We start from the raw sequence: 19,562 nt of genomic DNA on the forward strand, positions 1-19,562 counted from the left end.
ACGAGTTTGCAGTGCACCCAAACACTGCAGCGTTTCTCCTGTTGCAAGTCTCAAAGGCATTTACCTTCGTGAAACAAGGATGTCAGAGCATCCTCTTTTGCTCCTGTGATGCAAACAAATCAATCTGACTCATTAACAACTACTGGGAAATAGAAGTCGTATGTACTGCAAAGAGTGGAGACTTGCCACTTCGGAGCCAGGTGTGCTAGCCCATAGCGCTGAATCTGACAAGCACCGAGCACTTACGCCGGTGCTCCCTTTTTGGACAGGGCGAATTGCGCAGGGCCAAAGTGATGCTCTTGAATGTAACTTTGGTATGCATGTTCCAAATACACAACACCATTAGCATTACATGATATTCACTGACATTATGCTCATGTTTCATTGCGCTTGCAAAATATTGAAGCAAAGGTTCCATTAGCGTCATAAGTAGTGATGTAAACCATATAGAGCTCCGACAGGAAGAAGATTTCCGTCTTTTTATTGCTGCTGTGATGCTAATCGGGCCAGATATGACTAAGGGTTACCAGTATGTCTCCTCTGCTTTGTTTTGCTCCCTCATGTTTCATTTAGTACCAAGCTGCAGTGCATTGTATTTTGTTTGGATGTCCTTGGCTCCGTTTCTCTTTGGCTTTATCTACTTAGTCTCTTTAGATCAGGGGTGTCAAACTGCAGGTTTCTTTTCTAGCCGGTTACTAAAGCAGTTAAATTAAATGATCAACACTTCCTTCAATTTGAGGGAAGGAGATCATCATTTAAATCACCTGCTGGAGAAACTGGTTGGAGAGAAAAGCTGCAGTGTCTCAGCCCCCTGTGCTTTAGACCAACCTATCGTCTACTTTATTTCTTCCTTCCTTGTCATGTCATCCTCCAACTCAACTCCAATATCAAGTGGCTTTGATCGAATGAGGCAACGGGAGGAAACTATCGCCCGTATTTCACTATTCATGCACCACATCTGGACTGCCCACAGAGTATACAAACACGGTGTCAAAAGCCTCTCATTCCACTCAGTCGGCCGAATCAATCGCGCCTCTTCACCTCTTCAGTCCATTCTATTAGAGGCAACAATGGCTCCGCACTGGACTCAGATTGCCTTCTATTGGGAACGCCGGATGTCTATCAGCAAGTGGGACAGAAGCGACACAACAATGCGCTGTTCTGTGTTGTAGGTGAGCGAGACAGAAAGAGACAGATGACAGGTAAAGATAAAGGGTTTACAATAATAGATGTTGTGGTGTTGGTGGAGAGAAGCGAAGGGCAGTGCAGTTATCTAGTCTTTGGTGTGACACAAAAAGAGATTATATAAAACAGGTTGAGATAAAGACAGACAATATACAAGAGGGATTGAAGGATTTTAGTACGCAGTAGACGGGACAAATTGTGTAGCTTTCTACCGGCTGGCACGTGTGCTTTGGAGCATGTCTGTGATGGACTCGCCAGGACTGAGCGATCTTTTTCTGGAAAATACCGACCAAATATTTAAACTTGTCTTTGGCGTTCTTGTTTACTGGTTTCTTTTCCCATAATTTCACATTTACCATTTGACGCTTTTTTTCCCCCCAAGCAGTCAATGATAGTATTGCCTAGATTAAATTTTTTGGAGGGTCAAAGTAGGCCGCTCACATGAAGAGAAGCTACATCAGGGGTGTCCACATTTTTTTCCACCGAGGGTCACATACTGAAAAATGAAAGGATGCAATGGCCATTTTGATATTTTGTAAAGCAACACACGTAGATATGCTAAGAAGTTATATATATATATATATATATATTTCAAGAAAAAAAATGCACCTCAGCTTTGTAACGTAGGTGAAAAAGCTATTATTAGTATGAACTTCACTCTTTGATCTTTTTCCCCCCCCATTTGTTTTTTTTTTAATTTTCCAAATATTTCTTCTCAAATAATCTTTGTAAATTTTCTTCTTGCAATGTTATGATAATTTCCCATAATTATCTTATAAATTATCTTATAAAATTACTTTATTTTGCGCCGTTTCTCATATGACTTTTAAAAAATATTTTTTTCTTTAATATTTCATCTCTATGCTACTAAAATGACATCATTTCCCCTTTTATTACAAGTTTGTTCATGTAAAATTGCAACTTTTTCCCCATTTTTCCCCCCATTTTTGCTGTTTCCCCCGCCCCCCAAAATTTTCTTTTCATAATATTATGACTTTATTCCCATAATATTTAGACTTTATTCCCATACTGTAACTTTTTTCTCAACTTAATTTTCTAAAAACTGCCAATTTATTTTGTTTTATTATTCAAAAAGTTTACTTTTTCTTTAATATTTCAACTCTGTGCTACTAAAATGACATTATTTTGCATCATTACTATTCAGAGTTTATTCTCGTAAAATTGCGACATTTTCTTGTTAGAGTACAAATTTTGTCTCTTAATATTTTGACTTTTTTCTCATAAAATTACAGCTATTTTTGTCATTTCTGCTGGGATTTTTTTTCCAACTATTTCAACTTTCTTCTCGTAATTATTACTTTATTTCTATAATAGTTTTACTTTACAACTTTTTCCGCAACTGAACTTTCCAAAAATTACAACTTCAGTCGTGGATTTGTTTGTTTTTCATAATATTAAGATTTTTTTTAAAAGAATGTATTTTTTTTCTTTAACAGTACAACTTTATGTTACTAAAATTATGTTATTTTTTCTCATAATATTATACCACTGTCGTAAAATTACAAACTTTTTTCCTCTTAAAATTATGATTTTATTCTTGTAAAATTATTTGTTGCTGGGTTTTTTTGGTTTGTTTTCTTGTTAAATTATATATTTCGAAAGTGCCGTGGGCCTCGCCTTGGAAAACCCTGAACTACATGAATGAACTTTCTCACAGGGCCTACTGAAAGAACTTCCCAGGCCAATGAAGATAATGTCAAGACAAGATAAGGCAAATAGGGCTTTGTCGCTTCCATCACATTGCGCCAAACCATGGTGAGCTTGTGAGAAGTCCGTTGTTCTTTCATTTTGGAATAAAGCTAAAAGCAACAATCCAGAAGTTTCCACAATGGCATGAAAGGTATTGTTGCCAGTGCTGTTAGTTGACCTTCGACTGGAAAGACTGAATTTTGGGTGCCAGCCACTACCAAAACAATAGAAAAAAAAACACTGTCTGTCAGACTATGCTATCACCATCTTCTTTCTGGAAAACAAACTCAGTCGGTATTAATTTTGTGTGTCTTGCAAAATGTCTTGTTTTTCTTAAAGTTTAGGGAACACTGCTTTGGGTACCGTCTTAGAATTTCACCTAGCACGCCAACGGTGGCGCAATACAACTCTATTTCCGTCCTGTGAACTTGAGTAAGCTGGCAAACACCAGCTGGTTGTGTGTGTAGGTGGTAGATTGAGTGACAGACCAGGAAGTCCACAGGGAGCTGAGGACCAAACACGGGGTCTAGTTTTGGTCTTACGACCGTCTGCTAGACGTTAGATCACAGCAACCCTGTTCCTACGCAACAGAGACCCCGTCTCTAGCTGGTACCACGGAAACAGATGGTTGCCTTGACAATGAGCGCAGACACACACACACGGTTGTTTTTGCGTGCCTTCCAAGCGAGGACTTGGATGCAACTCAGACGAGGAGCAGCAGCAGAGGGAGCGGTCAAGCCTTTAATCATTGTACATTCTGTGTTACATATTTGTCAGGTCAGTGTTTAGAGGGGTCATTCAGCACAAACCGATTGAAAAACATTCCATATGCCAAATTATGCTATGATAACCACATCATGGTGGGAGGCATTTTCATGCTGGGCTCAGGCTACCAGTAATAAGTTTATATCCCAATGTGACCCCCCTTGGGCTGCAAAACACATTGAAAAGCCACCGCTCCAAAAGGCATATGTGCGGAATTAGCATAAAAGGCAGGTGTTCATCTGCTAGGTTTAAAAACTAAGAGCCCTCGGGGGTGTGCTAGCGGAATAATGGACTTTCTGAACTTTTTGACTTTTCATTTTCCTCTCCGGGAACGACAGGTAAGACGCAAACCGCACTTTCCCGTTGCCGCACCGACAAAATTCACGCTTCTAACTTGCACCGTACATGTTAATGATGAATGTAAATGTGCAAATTGCCTTGAAATATTTATATCAACAGCATATCAATGGACAGACACAACAGCTCCATTTAAATTAAATGAAGACGTGGAATAAGTAATAAGTTAAATGAGATACGTTAGCTGGAAGCGCTGTCCAATTTAGCTCAGTCCAAGAGTAATTAGCTTCTGGAAATGCTAAGGGAACATCAGGCTGGACTTAAAATAGCCGTTTCAAAAGGGTACATACACTCATTTGTAGACGATCCATTCGCATTTATTCATTTACATTATGTACATTTTTCAATCTCTAATTAATTTGATGAGGTCAGTGGTATCTTTGAAATGGGATTAGACGGCCATTTCAATATCCCTCCGGAGTGGAGAGGATTAGGTAGTTCAAACATGTTTGCAAGAACTTGATGTTGCTACTGTCAGCTGCCAGTTTGATGTGTAAATGGGCTGCAGAGTACAGCGTGCTTATCTTGTTGATAGGCTCGGGATCACGCACTCACAGCAGTGTTTGTCTATTTAACAATGCCCTACGTGTCGAGGCCGGGGGGAGGGACGCAGGAACTGTCACTCACAGAGGATGTGCGTTGGTCCTGGACGTCGTAATAAAACATACAAAAATGCTTTCACTTCAGCCTGGAAGCAACTGGAAGTACCGACCATGGGAGGAGGGGATTTAGTTGTAGTACAGTGGTGTGGAGCCATTTGGGAAAGCTGGATTACATACACTTAGGGTGCAGGATAAAAAATACAAAGTGCTAATTTTCCGCGCCATTACAAACATTTTTGTACACTTTGCACAATCTAAAACTACAGTGGATCGCCGCACATTCCCAATTCAGCGTCCACGGCCATGCATATTCGCTGATTTTTGATCAAAAAAGTATTTTTTCATTGCGAAAAAATACAAATCCCATTCACTATAAGGTCAACAATGATATATAAATATGTGATAATACAGGTCAAATGTAGAGCATACGTGTATAGTCATCCTTCGTTTATCATGGATAATTGGTTCCATATCCGACCATGAATTTCCACGAATTAGGATTCAATATGAATAAATATAAAATATTTTCAGAGTTAGAGCATAGCAAACCCGTTTATGACCTTCTAAATTCAGTTTTTACCATTATCAGAGCCCTGTAGACATGAAATAACACCCCTATAGTCACCTTAACACTTGCCATTACCCAATATAGGAGACATAATAGAAAATACGCCATCTTAGACATAAATAAGATGAGATAGCCTCACACGTTAGCACTGACAGCGTACTTCCTGGTGGCTATTGTCTCATCAATGTAATGTTAATGTTGTAATGTAATGTAATGTAATGCTTCCTTAGTGTCGACAGTCAATACGGCCTCAAAAACTTGCAGCAAAGTGAAAAGGAGTTTTTATTTTAAGTGCTTTTACGCGGCTTGCTGTTCTCTGGCGAGGGCGCCGGGCGATAGGGATCCCAACAGCCTACTGGTAGCGCTCCATGGCGCTCAGGGCTCGTGGCCGCTTCCCTCTGGGAGCAATCTGTTGGCGCCATGTAATGTGGTGGTAGCCATATTGATATGTTGATGCACCACTGGGTGCCATCCTGGTCTCACGACGGTTAAATGTGTGTGGCATAAGGAAGAGGACTGTGTCAATGCCAGTTCTAATTGAACCATCGCATTTATCAGTCTGTGCATGGATCACATGTTGTCAGAGGGTGGCGGCTTCTGCAGGGGGTGCTGAGGTGCTGGGGGTTTGATGTATGCATTCGGGGTGTTGGGGATGGGCGGTTAGGGTCACCTGCGGACGTGATGCCGTGCTTTTGCTTCGTCCCGGGGGCCTGATGTCCCTAGCTCTTTGTGAATCATGTACAATCGTCCCTCACTATATCCCGGTTTTCAAAAATGAATTAACTCAATCCCAGCCATTTGTCAGTCCCGTCCATTTTAGACAATTTTGACTGATCTTTCAAGGCACACAGAATACGTTGTTCTACGGCTATATAAACATGGAACCTACCAAAAGAAACATTAGACTCTCGTCTTTCATCAGAAAAAAAAAGTTTGTTTCTACCTTTTTTCGTTCTTTAGTAAATCCGTAGTAGAACATGGGTAAGTTTCAGGAAAATATCAGTTGCCGACAAGAAAAGGGAGAAAACAAGTTTTTGTGAAAAGATACATTTCAAGCATAACTTTCACTTTGACACGGTTATTTTTTGTTTTTGTGACAGCTGAAATATCTGAACTAAACAACAAAAAAAAATGTCTACATCACTATGTGAGTTGGAACTAAACTATGTGTGTGGACGTACGTGCGTGCGTTAAAATTTCCCTACAACGGGTAATTTTTTTCATGTGGTAGCCAATGTAACAGCTTTATGAAAGGGCTTGCTCTTCCTTTAGTGTGTTTCTCCTTGCTCATGTTGCACTTCTGCCACCTAGTGGCTGTTTTTATTGGCATTGAAATTGCCTCAACCCTAATCCACTGGTGGGGTGTTGCATCAGTACTCAAACAAAAAACACATAAAAGAGGTACAGATACGTTATTGGCATCGGGCCTCTGGGTTTATAGAAACGTATAACTATGTCTTTGGTATTGAATGAGTTAATGATCGATCATTGTTTCGTGGTTCACTATGGCCATTGGTCAAAAAATATTGAAAGACACATTATATATATTATGGTCACTAGATATCATTAATGTTATGAGACACGACGTCAGATTAAATTACCTTTCACATTGCAAGGAGACTGGCTACTGAGCCAACCAAGCCGAGCCGACGTGGCATGGCTGAGATTGGGTGGAAAAAAGCTTCTCCTCTCATTCCATGTGGAAGTGGAACGTTTTTGGCTTCTTTGTCCTTCTTCCCCACTCCGTTTGAAACACTTCAAGTTTTGAATTAGTAAATTGGAGAGGCTAACTAGTTAGTTGTATATTGAATACAAGAAGTGAAGAAATTCATAAGTGATTGCTGTGATATGGAAAAGGGGTAGGATTGAATAAGCTCTGGTCTTCCTACCGCTTTTCAGACACGTTGAATTATGGAACTGTAAATGTAAGATGTACTCCAATGTAACCTGGTATGCATGTTGCAAATAAAAAAAAAGATTAAACTGGAATTACAACAGGCAAGCAGTGTCTATTATGTAGTTGCGGTTTGGAGAAACACCTTCTATAGACCTTTTTAATGGCCATATCAATTACTCGCCATTTTTCATCATTTGCTGGTGGACCTGGCTAATAACCCGAGTAAAAAGTGGGGATGTACTGTAAACAGAAACCTAGAGTAAAAATGTTCAGATACTGTACTAACTCAAATATAAGATTGTGCTTTTCCCCTAGAAAAGCCCAGTTGTCTTTTATCTGAGTCTAGAGGGGTCAAATTATTTCAGTCAGAGCTTTTCTTCCTGTCACTCACAGACACCAGAGACATGTTATAATGCTACTAATTTTAAGACAAAGGTGAGCAAACGACCAGCAAAGATGAGCATCTTTGTTTTTCGATTAATCTAATCCAAGAAATTAATCTAACAATTTTTTTAAATTATGTTTTTTGGGGGGGGCTTTAAACCTATTTTTTCAAACACAGGTCATGAAAAAGGGGTTGTTTTATATTTGCGGCTGTCTTATCATAAAATCAATCTATTAGCATCGCGATGCAGTCTTCCTCACACAATACAGCATGACGCAGGTTTCAGAGGACGTACGAGGCGCTTTAAAGGCAATGAATAAATGTAATTACACAGACAGTTCCCGTTCCCGCTACCCCTGAGACCCCCCACCTTCAGGACACAGTTTAGTTTAATAGAGAATGGTGGACGTGAGAGGGGTTGGAGAGGAGGTCAGAGAAAAGGATCACCAACTAATTACGGCACTGAAGCACTCAAGCCTCCACCGGATTGTTTAAAAAGCATTAGGGAAGGCAGGGGATATAAGGGGGGTGGAAACATGGCTTCCCAGATGCATTGTACATAATTAGTTTGGAGCCAAGGTCACAAATAAACACAAGCATGGCGAGGACGTCATCCATGCACACACAGACGGAAGAGACACAGCCCATCCTTCTCTCTTACTTCCTCGGCTCAAGTTCAGCTTCCTCTCCTGGTTGCATCCCCCAGGAGCAACGAGGAACAGTGACTATTAATTTCTAAAATGAATTGGCTACAAATTGACTGTAATAAATGAATGCTCAAGCATGCACACCTTGAATAAAGGCCTTAGCAATGTAAAACTCTCACTACTGACAGATGTAGGAAGTATCACCTTTGCTCAAGTTGGAGTTGAAGTGTGTTAGTGTTCTTACTAAATTATATTTTTAGAATGTGGCACACGCCAATGAAAAAAAAAAACAAAAAACAGTTTTGGGCCACACTTTGGACAACCCTGCCTTAAAGGAAAACTGCTATTTTGGGGGGAATTTTGCCCATCGTCCACAATCCTTATGTGAGACATGAACACACGTCTTTCTCTTTTCTGTGCATTCTAAAGATATAAAAACAGATAAAAAAGAGGCAGCTTTTTTTGCCGCACGTAATGGTACACACCTATTCTGCCTGGAAAGGCCGCTATTAAAGCACCTCCAAAAACCTCCAAGCACATCTTATGGTTTTATATCCATGCTGTAACCATGTAGCAACTGGTACATTCATGATAACATGTAATACTTACAGTATTTTGCCGTACTTTGGTCTTTTTAAGCATTCCCGGAACTTCCTTCCTGGGAGCATTGATTTCACAAAGCAACATAAAAACAAACGCCTACACCTAGCATTATCACACACACACACACACACAGCAGCAGTGGCCGCAGCTGCAATATGTAGCCTTACCTATCGGTCGTGGCCTGATGCGTTGTGAGCGCAGTGTCAACGTGATGTGAGCGAGTGTGTGGTGAAGCTAGTCGCTAGACAGCTAGTAGCTAGCCAGTGTGGTGTGGGGTGGTGTCACTATGCCAGTAATGTAGTTCTTTGGCGTAATGTTAATAACAATAATGATAATAATAACAATGTCACTGTAGCTTGGTTAATATGCAGGTCACATTTTGTTAATGGAGCGTTAATGGAGGAGGAATAGGTGTGTCGTGAATTCTTCTCTTTTAAGCTGTTTTTATGTCTTTAGAAAGCACAGAAAAGAGAAAGATGTGTGTTCATGTCTCACATAAGGATTGTGGATGATGGGCAAAATTCCCCCCAAAAAGTGCCATTTCCCTTTTAGCTGTGTACCAAATTACGTGATTACAAGGGGGTTCAGCGAAACACCCTAAAGTTACAGTGTAGAATACATTGATCTATATGCAAAATGTCAAGTCAATCAAACCTGGCTTCAGATTTTGAGATTAAATTGCAGTGCCATCGCACAGACAAGCCAGTACAGGTGCATGTTTTGACAAATGTTCGTCCTTTTGTGTGCAAAAGAATAAATACATTCATTTTTCACGACTGCATAATGTATCCATATACCAAACAGTTAAGGTTTGAATACTAGGTGTGAAAATGTAGACGTTACAGCTACATTTTAGCATAAACAGTAAATAAAATCTGTTCCAGGGATAGGAGAAAGAATGCCAATGAGTGTGAAGAGCCCGGCAGCATCCCACCCACTTCCATAGTATCAATAGCCCAGTAGAAGATCTTACCCCTGGGCAACATGTAGGTGGAGATTTAGCGTGTACAGTAAATTGGTGTTAAAGTATGAAACTGTGTGCGAGAGTTTCCCCCCTTATCTATTGATCACACAATGACTTACCTGGATGCCATCCAGAAGCTTGCTCATGCACCAGAAGCTGTCAGCTTCGATGTTCCTCAGAGCCTCTTCCTGGAGACTGGACACGTCAAAGTTTTCCACTTCTTCCTCTAGAGGAAAGTAGAGAGAGAGAGAGAGACAGAGAGAGACAGAGAGAGAAAGCAGTGCCAGAAATGAGAAGCTGTGGATAAGGGGGAGAGGCAGAGAGCAATTCAGGTTTACATGCTCAGCAGGGGCTCCATTATAAACTGGAAGCAAGGTAAAGAGGTTCTTAGGTGCTTAGACAGGAGGCCAAATTAGGGTATATGAATGCATCAAGTCATCATTTGAAAACACTTTCTAGGGACAAAAATGGTAATAGCGGCACGAAATATTGACGCATGTCGAGTCCCCAGCCATCTCCAGTGGGTGACTCCAACAATGGGTGGCATCAGATGTCATTAACGGCAGCAGTGTGTGACGGACAGCATGGGGCTTTGACAGAATTCTGACAAGCCGCTGACAGCTAGCGGAGAGGAGATGAGATAAGACTGATTAACAATGATCTAGAGAGAGGATGACAAAGCAGGACGGAGGCCGGGCAGGAAGAAAAACGTGTCTTTATGCATGTGTTGTCTTCTCCAGCGAATACTATAAGACCCATATGTGTGTACAACACAGGGCCTGGCAGCTCTGCATGGTATCCTTGGCAACCTGGGTAGACTGCTCTTAGGGTTGTAATGGGCATGCTCGGTCTGACAAAAAGACAGACAAGGATCTTGGGAGCAACACAACTTTAAATCCACTGTACATACAGTATATAGTGTGTAATTCTCTCGGGGTTAGTCAAGATAAATTGCAAACACCCAAAATAGCAAGTGTTTTGTCTCGATTTTGATATGAAAAATGACAATGAAAAATGAAATCCCTTTGCTCTGCTGCATCGAGAGACCCCAAATATCCCTCATCCCAAGACTGTGTGGTGGCTTATGTCTTACAGTGGGGACTGAGCTCCAAATGTGGACCTTGACAGGAGCAGATTAGAAGGGATGACGAGCTAAGAGTCCAGCGGTTGCCCTGGAATTGGGCATAGCTCATGACACCAGCAAGGACACACGAGGAAAAGAGAGCACGCAGACTCATTCTGCTGAGAGGATCGTGAGGCAACAGTGCCCCCTGTGACCATCGGTGGAAGGGAATGCTTGAATGAATGCTAAAAAAGCAGTTAACCTGAGGTCATTAGTTAAATTCCCAACCAGGTAGCCTCACAATTGATGAGGCTGAAAGGATGAAAGCACGGGAAGCTTTGTTGCTCCAGTGTTTGATGATTTCACAATGGCTGACTTTACTTTTCATGACCCACTTGATCCTTTTCCAGTGGCAGTATTGTTGGAAGATGATTATTGTTCTAATTTTGGATCAACACCAAACTGCACACCTTCATAGATACGCACTGTCTGCATTTTGGCATTGAATTCTGCGCATTATTAACTGATAAACAGAAATCGAATCTACACATTAACCTGATTACCTCCGAATGCTGATGGCATTGGGTGTAAAACCACTGTTCTTCAAGTTTCCAGACTTTGTTTTAAGATGTGTAGTGAAGCCTTCAGAAGTAAGCATTTGAGCGCCTCTTCTCTCAAAGGTTGAACAAACAAGTGGAGATGATAGATGTTTGTCTCGTTTGGTGCTGTTAGAACTAGGGTTGGGCATCGCTTGAATTTCAACTATTCCAGTCCCGATTCCTAACGATTCTCGATCCTGATGCTTTCAAGAGGCAGGGACATATAAGTTTTCATGGTTTAAATGAGGGCGCTAACCAAGAGTTCCTTTTGGATAAAATGTCTGAATGTTTTAATAATATGATTTTTTTTTTTTTTTATCAACTTTACTATGAATTTCTCAAAGGGCTATTTTCAACCAGTATACACATTTCAAACCATTCAACTTGAACATGAATGTTATGAAGTTTCTTTTGACAGGAGTACACATTCACAAAAGAGTTTTCATGTTAAAAAGTAGTATATTAGTCTGCCTCAGTATTAGTGTACGCTATTTTTAACGCCCTTATTTTGTTAACACAAATAAGCAGGATGTAGCCCAATGCGCTCCTATTTTGAAGGACGGTAGTGTGTCATGTGGATTGAGAAGGTACCTTGGCTGTTGCTAATAGAGACAACTGTGCACATGAATAAACTTGCCTCACTGTAGCCGTAGCTCCCGTTCTTTATTTACACCAAACTTCCACGACATCAGCGAGCACCCTGAAACCCTCGGTTACATTGGCATGAGAGAGACCTATTTTAAAGTTTCACTTCCCTGATTCTGGCTGCTTAGAAGAAGTCTGACATAGCACGTCAAAGATGGGGCACTCTTATTTCTAGAACATGAACCCGGAGGTGTTTGGTCATGCACCCTAGAAAATGTTGCACTGAGCCGACAACGCTTTTTTTTTTTTTTTTTTTTTAATGAAGTTAAGCCAAACTTTTTAGCCACTTCTTCGTTAGTGCTTGCCGGCTTCTTCTTCGTTGGTGTTTGTGGCTATTTCTTCTGGTTGGCGAAGTAGGCATTGAAACTAAGACTCTAAATAAAAACATTTAAACGATCCAGGGAGAACCACAATTTTAATACCGGTTCCCATCAATGCTCAAGACTCGATGCCCAAAACCTAGTTAGAACATCATTAAAAATATTCATTTTGCATAATAGGGGACCTTTAAGTACTTTCTTAATTCAACTCTCTACCGTTTTACAATTCAATGCAATATGATTCTCTTTGTGGCTTACTTTGGCTATACGACGAAACAGACAGCGTTCCCTTTCGGGGACTTGATCCCTGCGCGTATCACTCTGAATGTTTAACAAATTGTAAACATGGGAATTTGAGGACGCTCAAGCTTCAGTCTTGTGAGACGCACCTCCAAAAAAAAACAAAACAAAAAAAAAAAACAGTTGAAGCATTATTTTGAGATTCTTCAGCAAAGATCTTTCCATGAATGAATACATTTTCCTCTCAGCTCTTTGACATTATCTCGTCCTCTTCTCCTCTCTCCTCCTATTGGCCAAACGTCCCTACTAGGCCCCAGGGCTCATTTCCTGTTTGTCCTGGAACGGGGGGGGCGGCAACACGTCCAGTGAGACCACCTGCTTGGTTGTTGCCAGCTGTGCGCACTTGGCACAGCTTGCCATGCTGAGTCGGGTCACACCTCGGGAGACCGGAGCGCCAGTGCCGACAAGCACAGACACAACACTCCCAACCAGTGCCGCCATCTGCCCTCTACGACTATGGGCCACAAGGTAATGTGATGTAGGATGATAAAAGACCTAATTTAGCCTGATGTAATCATAAAGAGAATGTGCGGTAGGTACTGTGTGTGTGTGTGCATCTGCAGTAGAAATAAAAAAGCCTTCTGTTGGTTTAAATGAATCACAAACCATCAGAGAGCATCACATTGTTTAAATAGGAGTTTGCCATCCATAAGATTAAAGCAAGTGGTGCAATCATTATTTATCATTTGTAGTGGCGATGCAGCAGGATTAATCAAATTAATGGAATGACTTTCTATTTGAGCAAAGATTCTAAACATGTTACAATCTCCCATGCCTAACACTTAGAAATGAGCCACACGTTAGCTGCTTGTGAAACATGCACACTCTCTGCACCTCACACTAACACTTATGCAAGCCAGCGTCGGTACAATTAGTGCGATAACACCACTGTTAATGAGAGATGAACATTTTCCAGAGGTGGCATCCCAGCTGTCATTATGAGGCGAGTCAATCTGGCCAGGCTGTCACTAACACATTGACTCATACATGCGAAGCACGAAATCACAGCAGGACGCCACAATGGGAATACACAGCTGGGGGTGATGTAAGGTGGAGAGAGGCGTGTGTAAAGCCGGGGTGTCTAAAGTGCAGCCCAGGGGCCATTTCTGGCTCGCAGCTCTTTTTTTATTTCTCGTTTTATTGGCCTGGAACAGGAAAACTAAAAAAAGCAAACAAAAAAATAAAAAATCACAATGTATTGACAAAAAGGGCATTCTTGCGCTTTGAACCCTTAGGCTTACACAGTGATGCCGCTAATTTATGGCTAAAATAACTACAGTTCCCATGATGCTTAGAGTGAAGCTTCAGAAAGTGGTGAATCGGCCACGTGACGTGGATGCTAATATCACGTTTTAAAGTCGTATGCGGCGATCGTGTTTTCATCGCACAAATCTTAAGTAAGTTTGATCAAGTGTAGAATTACTCCAGCTTCTGTTTGGACTGCCTGGACCGCAGCAGATGTTAAACTCCAATAAAAAAAAAAGCGTCTCACGTGTCATCATCGGAAATAATGAGTGACACTGGGAACGTCAAGAATATCAAGTGTGTCTTTCTTTACAGCAGGGGTGTCAAACTCGTGCCGTGGAGGGCCGAGACACTATAGGTTTTCTTACCAGCCGGTCACTAAAATAGGTGATTTGAATTATCAACACCTCCTTCAATTTGAGAGAAGGAGCTCATCAGTTAAATCACCTGCTGTAGAAACTGGTTGGGGAGGAAACCTGCAGTGTCTCGGCCCTCCATTGACACATGTGCTTTATAGTGTGTCAAAAAAATCCACTATCACCAACGGGTTTCAAAAGGCTGGACTACTTTGTGATGAAAAGAACATTTTCATCACATTTTTCCAGGTACTTCCTCCCAGATCTTAAAAACGTGTGTCTTAGGCTAACTGGAGACTCGTAGTCCATAGCTGAGAATGTAACTGAATAGTTGTTTGTCCATTTGCCGGCTGTGATTGACTGGCGACCAGCCCAGGGTCTACCCCGCCTCTCACCCAAAGTCAGCTGGGTAGTCTCCAGCTCACCCGTGACGCTAATGTATAGAAAATGAACGAATCCAAAATCAATGCATCATTTGGGACTTTTTGACACCACCCCTCATTCACGTATCAAAGATGAACCTCACCAGTGATAAAGATACCTTTAGGCTATAAAATCAATACAATCACCACAGCAATGTCCCTATCTCACATTATATGTGGTAAGCCTCATGTCCATACATCAAACAGCAGGCACTCCAGCTCTTGGCAAGATAATGTAAGTCCTTGACATGAAATGGAATACCGCTATTAATACCATATCTGCCTATGCGCGCACACATAATGACCCACTTAGCCTGGGGTGAGATTGTTTCTTGGGGAGACGCAGCTTCAAGTGTTTAATGTCGAGCAAGACCTCCGCATCACATTCATTGACAAAATAGCTCTACCCACGCTGTCATATTGGCCCGTGGCACAAAATACAGTGCATACAATTTCAATTGATTCCACATGCGCACGGGTGACAATGTCATCTAAATTCTGTCACCAATCTAGAAGGGAAGGGGAAAATAAATGTGCTTGTACACTTCAACATTAAGAAACAGGTTTCTGCTAGATGTCATTATTTTACACAAGCCAACAAAACATTATTACATTTGCCATTTTTGGGGATGTCGATATTATCGTTATTGGCATAAAAATGAGAATCGATTCAAATATCAAATCTGTTCACATCGGTATCGGCGCAGAAATGACGACGTGTTCCACACAGCAAAAAGCTTGCTAGCTCAGTAAGCCAGCGGTCTGGAATTATTTCCAAGTTTCCTCCTTGGATTGTAAAAATGCATTTTACAATGAAAGCGCTGGCTATGCGAGGGGGGAGTAAGGCGTCTTACTTTAAACTACGGGTGTCCAAACATTTCAGTTTCCAATATCGGCATCTGTTGATATTAGTATCAGAGATGAAGTATTGGACAATATCGTTTTATCGGATATCGGTAAGAAATCCAATACAGAGCACCTCAAGTAATTTTAATCTTTTATTCTTGGTGTAATGAATAATTAAAATCATTCGGTCTTATTTTGTATAGTTAAAATAATATATATTAATAAATATAAATAACTGACAAAAATAAAAATCTGACAAAAATAAATTATGAATTAATTTAAAAATAGCAGAGTAAAAAATTAAAAAAAATTATTTCTGATTTGTATATTAAATATTTATTTTTATGTTTTTACACTGCAGTTTTATTTATTTTCCTGTCATGTTTGGTTACATATAAATTGTTTGATAAAATAGCAGGTCGTATGCTCTTTTTTTGACTATATATTGGCAGTCACAGCTTACGTTTTGCAAATTTACATCCATTGATCACATACCATATATTAAGGTCAGTGTAAAAAATGTTTTCAACATGTACTTTCTCAGGATAAACTTATTTAAGGTTCATTCAGAGGCTGCTACCGGTTTCTGACGCAGAAAAATACAGTAGGTTTTAAATCTCTTTTTGATGTTCATTCCAGCTTAAGCATAGTAAATAGGCGTACATAATGCAGGACACATTTGGGAGCTGACAAGAGTTTCCTGAGTAAGTCTCAGTAGTGAAGACCATTAAGTCATTACCGTGTGTAATCTGCAGGTTTAGCTGGGAATAAGGCACATTAGGGGAACAGTAGTGCGTAGTACACAGACATTACAATGCAGTTAAATGCCTCAGCACAGTGTGACGTTTTGTATTTATATTTGTTTTCGCACAGTCATTGTCCACACGTCCATGCAAATCATCTTGTGAATGTGTTTACGCCGAAATTTATGATGACGCAAGCGACAGAACCGATTGTTGCGGTTGCATCCAATTGCGTCAGGTCAAGCATCTTGCTGCTAAGGCCGATCATTTTTATCCCCGTCCCCAAATCGGAGGCGACAGAGAGTGAACGAGCAAGATCTGAAGCTTCTCAGCCAGTTTCAATTTAAGGCTTTTTATAGTCAAGTAATTAACTTAATCTAAAAATATTCAATAACCCTCTATGATTATTCACAGCAGATACATCACTTTTTGACAGAACTATTTCTCCACGTAATTTCTGAGCTCTATTGCTTTTTATCAGGAGTAATGAGAGAATCTCTGGGATAAAACCAGGGTGGACACTGACACGCGCCTATTGATTTCTAGCTTTATTTATCCTGTTGTGGAGCTCTGACTCCATTTGCCATTGCCTCACCAGTGGAAAAAACAACACCCAAATTTCATTGTGCATAAAAACTGCAGCATTTCAACACAAACAACACATTTTGTATTACTCGCTGGCATTGTCTGGCAAGCTGCAGCGACTTATCAAAAGCAAATTGAACGAAAACCATTAACAATGTGAATAGTATATTTGAAATTGATATGAGAGACATTGAAGCGATAGATGGGTAAAGGCAAGAGATGCGGGGTCAAAACCATGCTGCTGATTCAATTTCTGCTGGTCCCAATGCTATTACTTAACTCCAGAAAGAGGGTGATTGCATTCTAAAGCCTATAGAACATTGGAGACCAAGACGAAGTAATACAGATGAAAGACTGTCTGGGAGAAGACAATGGCTACAACGAGTCAATGATTTCGTCCAGTCATTAAAGATGGAGGAATTAGAATAAGTAAAAGCAGATAGCAGGTCAGAAACCAAGCAACATGGAGACGGGTGTGCTTGGGTAGCTCATTACAGTCTGTAACAGTCATTAATCCGATGACAACTTATCCACAAGAAGGCTAAAACCATCAGGTAGAACAGACCCAGAGGAGCGGTGGGCAGGATGCAAGGTAGGGCAACTGCAAGGGAGCTCTCATCACTTCTGAAACAAGCTCATTCACATTCAATATAGCTTATTTGAAGAACGCCGTAGTAAAGCTCGGTGGGTATGAAATGAACGTACAATCATCCAAGTCGGCTCGGTTTTAGTGCTATTGCTTTCATAAGTTCCAATCCAGTGAGGTGTAGAGATTTGAAATTTGGGGGGTGATGAGAGCACTTGAAATGTTCTCACATTCACGGATTTAAAAGTGTATTATTTTGACATAGGCACTAGGATCAACCCATGCGCTTCCTCCTCCCACTCTTGAAGGGAATGCCTGTTAGCTGTGCTCGAAATAAAAAAAAAAAAATCATTTGACGATTTGTCAACTTTGAGCAAAATCCAACTAATCAGATTTGATATGATTTGAGAGATGAAAATCCTTAGTTGAAGGCAGCCCCACTTATTATCCACATTTAAAATATAATGTACTCACCACTAACAAAGGATAATGTTGTCCACTTTTTCCCGCAAAACCCACACCTCCTTCACCCTAAGTTCGTAATAATAATAAAATTTGTGATAATACCGATAAAATGTACACCACACATATACCATTAATACAATAAAAAGCCCACAATGTTTATATGTTTATGACTTATGCTTCACAGATATGCTTATTCTTCAAGTGTTGAGATTTCGTATTTTGTGGTCTTTGAATGCATCAGAGTTTTGTGATTGGCTATACCGTGACTCAAGTTTCCAATTGTTCATCAATCATCCACATCCTTGGCTCCCAAAGTGGGGTGCGGCAATTGTGATGGGGGGAACAAACAATTAGCGGCTGACACTCCCAAATACGAGTGCGCCTGAACGCCTCACAGCACAGAGTGCACAGTCAGAGCAGAAAGAAGGAAGGAGACAGAGCATGAAGTTCTTCATTGCTCTGGAGTTATATGAACAAGTAATTAAGTTTGATGATTATGTTGTGTATGAAGAGTGTTTATTTTTGAATATTTAATCAATATTGGTGTCCGAATCCCTGCACTGTGAAAACATGTCAAAGTATGTGTGTGTCAGGATGAAAGAGTGGTGATTCCCCCGAAAATGAGTCTTTATCGCTGGTTGTATGTACTGTATTTTTGTACTTTGGTGTTAAACTTTCCCTTTCAATTTGGTATCAAATGAATATGCACACTTAAATCGTAGCGATTGAAAGTGGACAAAAATACAGCTCAAGTTCAACCCATTGAAAGGGAAGGATCCCAACATCTGTGTGAAATAAAAGCTATGTAGGACGAACATTTACCTATTTATCAGTGCTGATGTTTCCCCCACCTCCCGGACCAGAAAAGCGCTGTTTCAGCAACTTGAAAAAATGCGATTTCACAAAAGCCGCGGACCTGAAATAAGGCTGAAAATTGACCCATCGGAAAAGTGATGGGGTTTTTTTTGCCATCTTTGGGCCCTGCCGGGACCCCCGATGAATGTGTGGTAGGTGTGCAGGAGTAGGGGTACATGGCTTCAAGTCAAATGTCTGAAGGGGGATGCGACTGTGAAAAGTTTGTTAACCACTGATCTACGTTATCCTTCATTCGTGGTGAGTACCCACACACTTTATACTTTAAATGTGTTTAATAAATGTGTGAGACATATTTATGGATTAAACCTGGATTGTGCAATTAGCATCTAGCTTGTTAGCTTTCGTTGCTGGTGAACAATGGCAATTGAAGAGAGAGAGAGTTCTTGAGCTGAATTTAATATAACGTTTATTCTAACTTTAACTTACTTTTACTGCAAATGATAAAAAAAATCTGAGAACGTAAACCTAGCAGGAGGCTTTGGAGGGGTAGGGGCAAGCCGTATGTCAAATATTTTCATGGACGTATGAATTCCTGTGAAAAGCAAAAATCGACTGTACACTGTAACACTCACTGCAGCTGGCGGAGCTTTGTGTTTTATTTTAAGATTATTTTTATTTTGAAAGGTGTCTTCTGTTAAGCGGGGCCGACCTCGTCTAGCTAGGTGCGAGTCTGAGGTGGTGTCATGTTCATAAGTAAGGAGGATTTCCTTCATGATGTCATGAAAACCCTGAACTTCAAAACTGACCATTTGAGCACCCCCACTCCCAAATCTCATTAGTCCCCTAATGCAGGGACCCATCAGTCCCCTAATGCAGGGATACAGTTCA

The 19,562-nt window shown here is 40.7% G+C and overlaps 1 protein-coding gene across 3 annotated transcripts in view; it reads right to left on the reverse strand.

Moving 5' to 3' along the window:
• tbc1d22a (TBC1 domain family, member 22a) overlaps positions 1-19,562 on the reverse strand; it is a 108,560-nt gene that overhangs the window by 41,112 nt on the left and 47,886 nt on the right. For all 3 annotated transcript variants that reach the window (XM_054800082.1, XM_054800080.1, XM_054800081.1), the window contains one exon: positions 9,803-9,909. In XM_054800082.1, the coding sequence (XP_054656057.1) occupies positions 9,803-9,909 (107 nt within the window). The remainder of the gene's footprint in view (positions 1-9,802; positions 9,910-19,562) is intronic.

This window comes from Dunckerocampus dactyliophorus, chromosome 15, assembly GCF_027744805.1.
Source record: "Dunckerocampus dactyliophorus isolate RoL2022-P2 chromosome 15, RoL_Ddac_1.1, whole genome shotgun sequence".
Lineage (NCBI taxonomy): Eukaryota > Metazoa > Chordata > Actinopteri > Syngnathiformes > Syngnathidae > Dunckerocampus > Dunckerocampus dactyliophorus.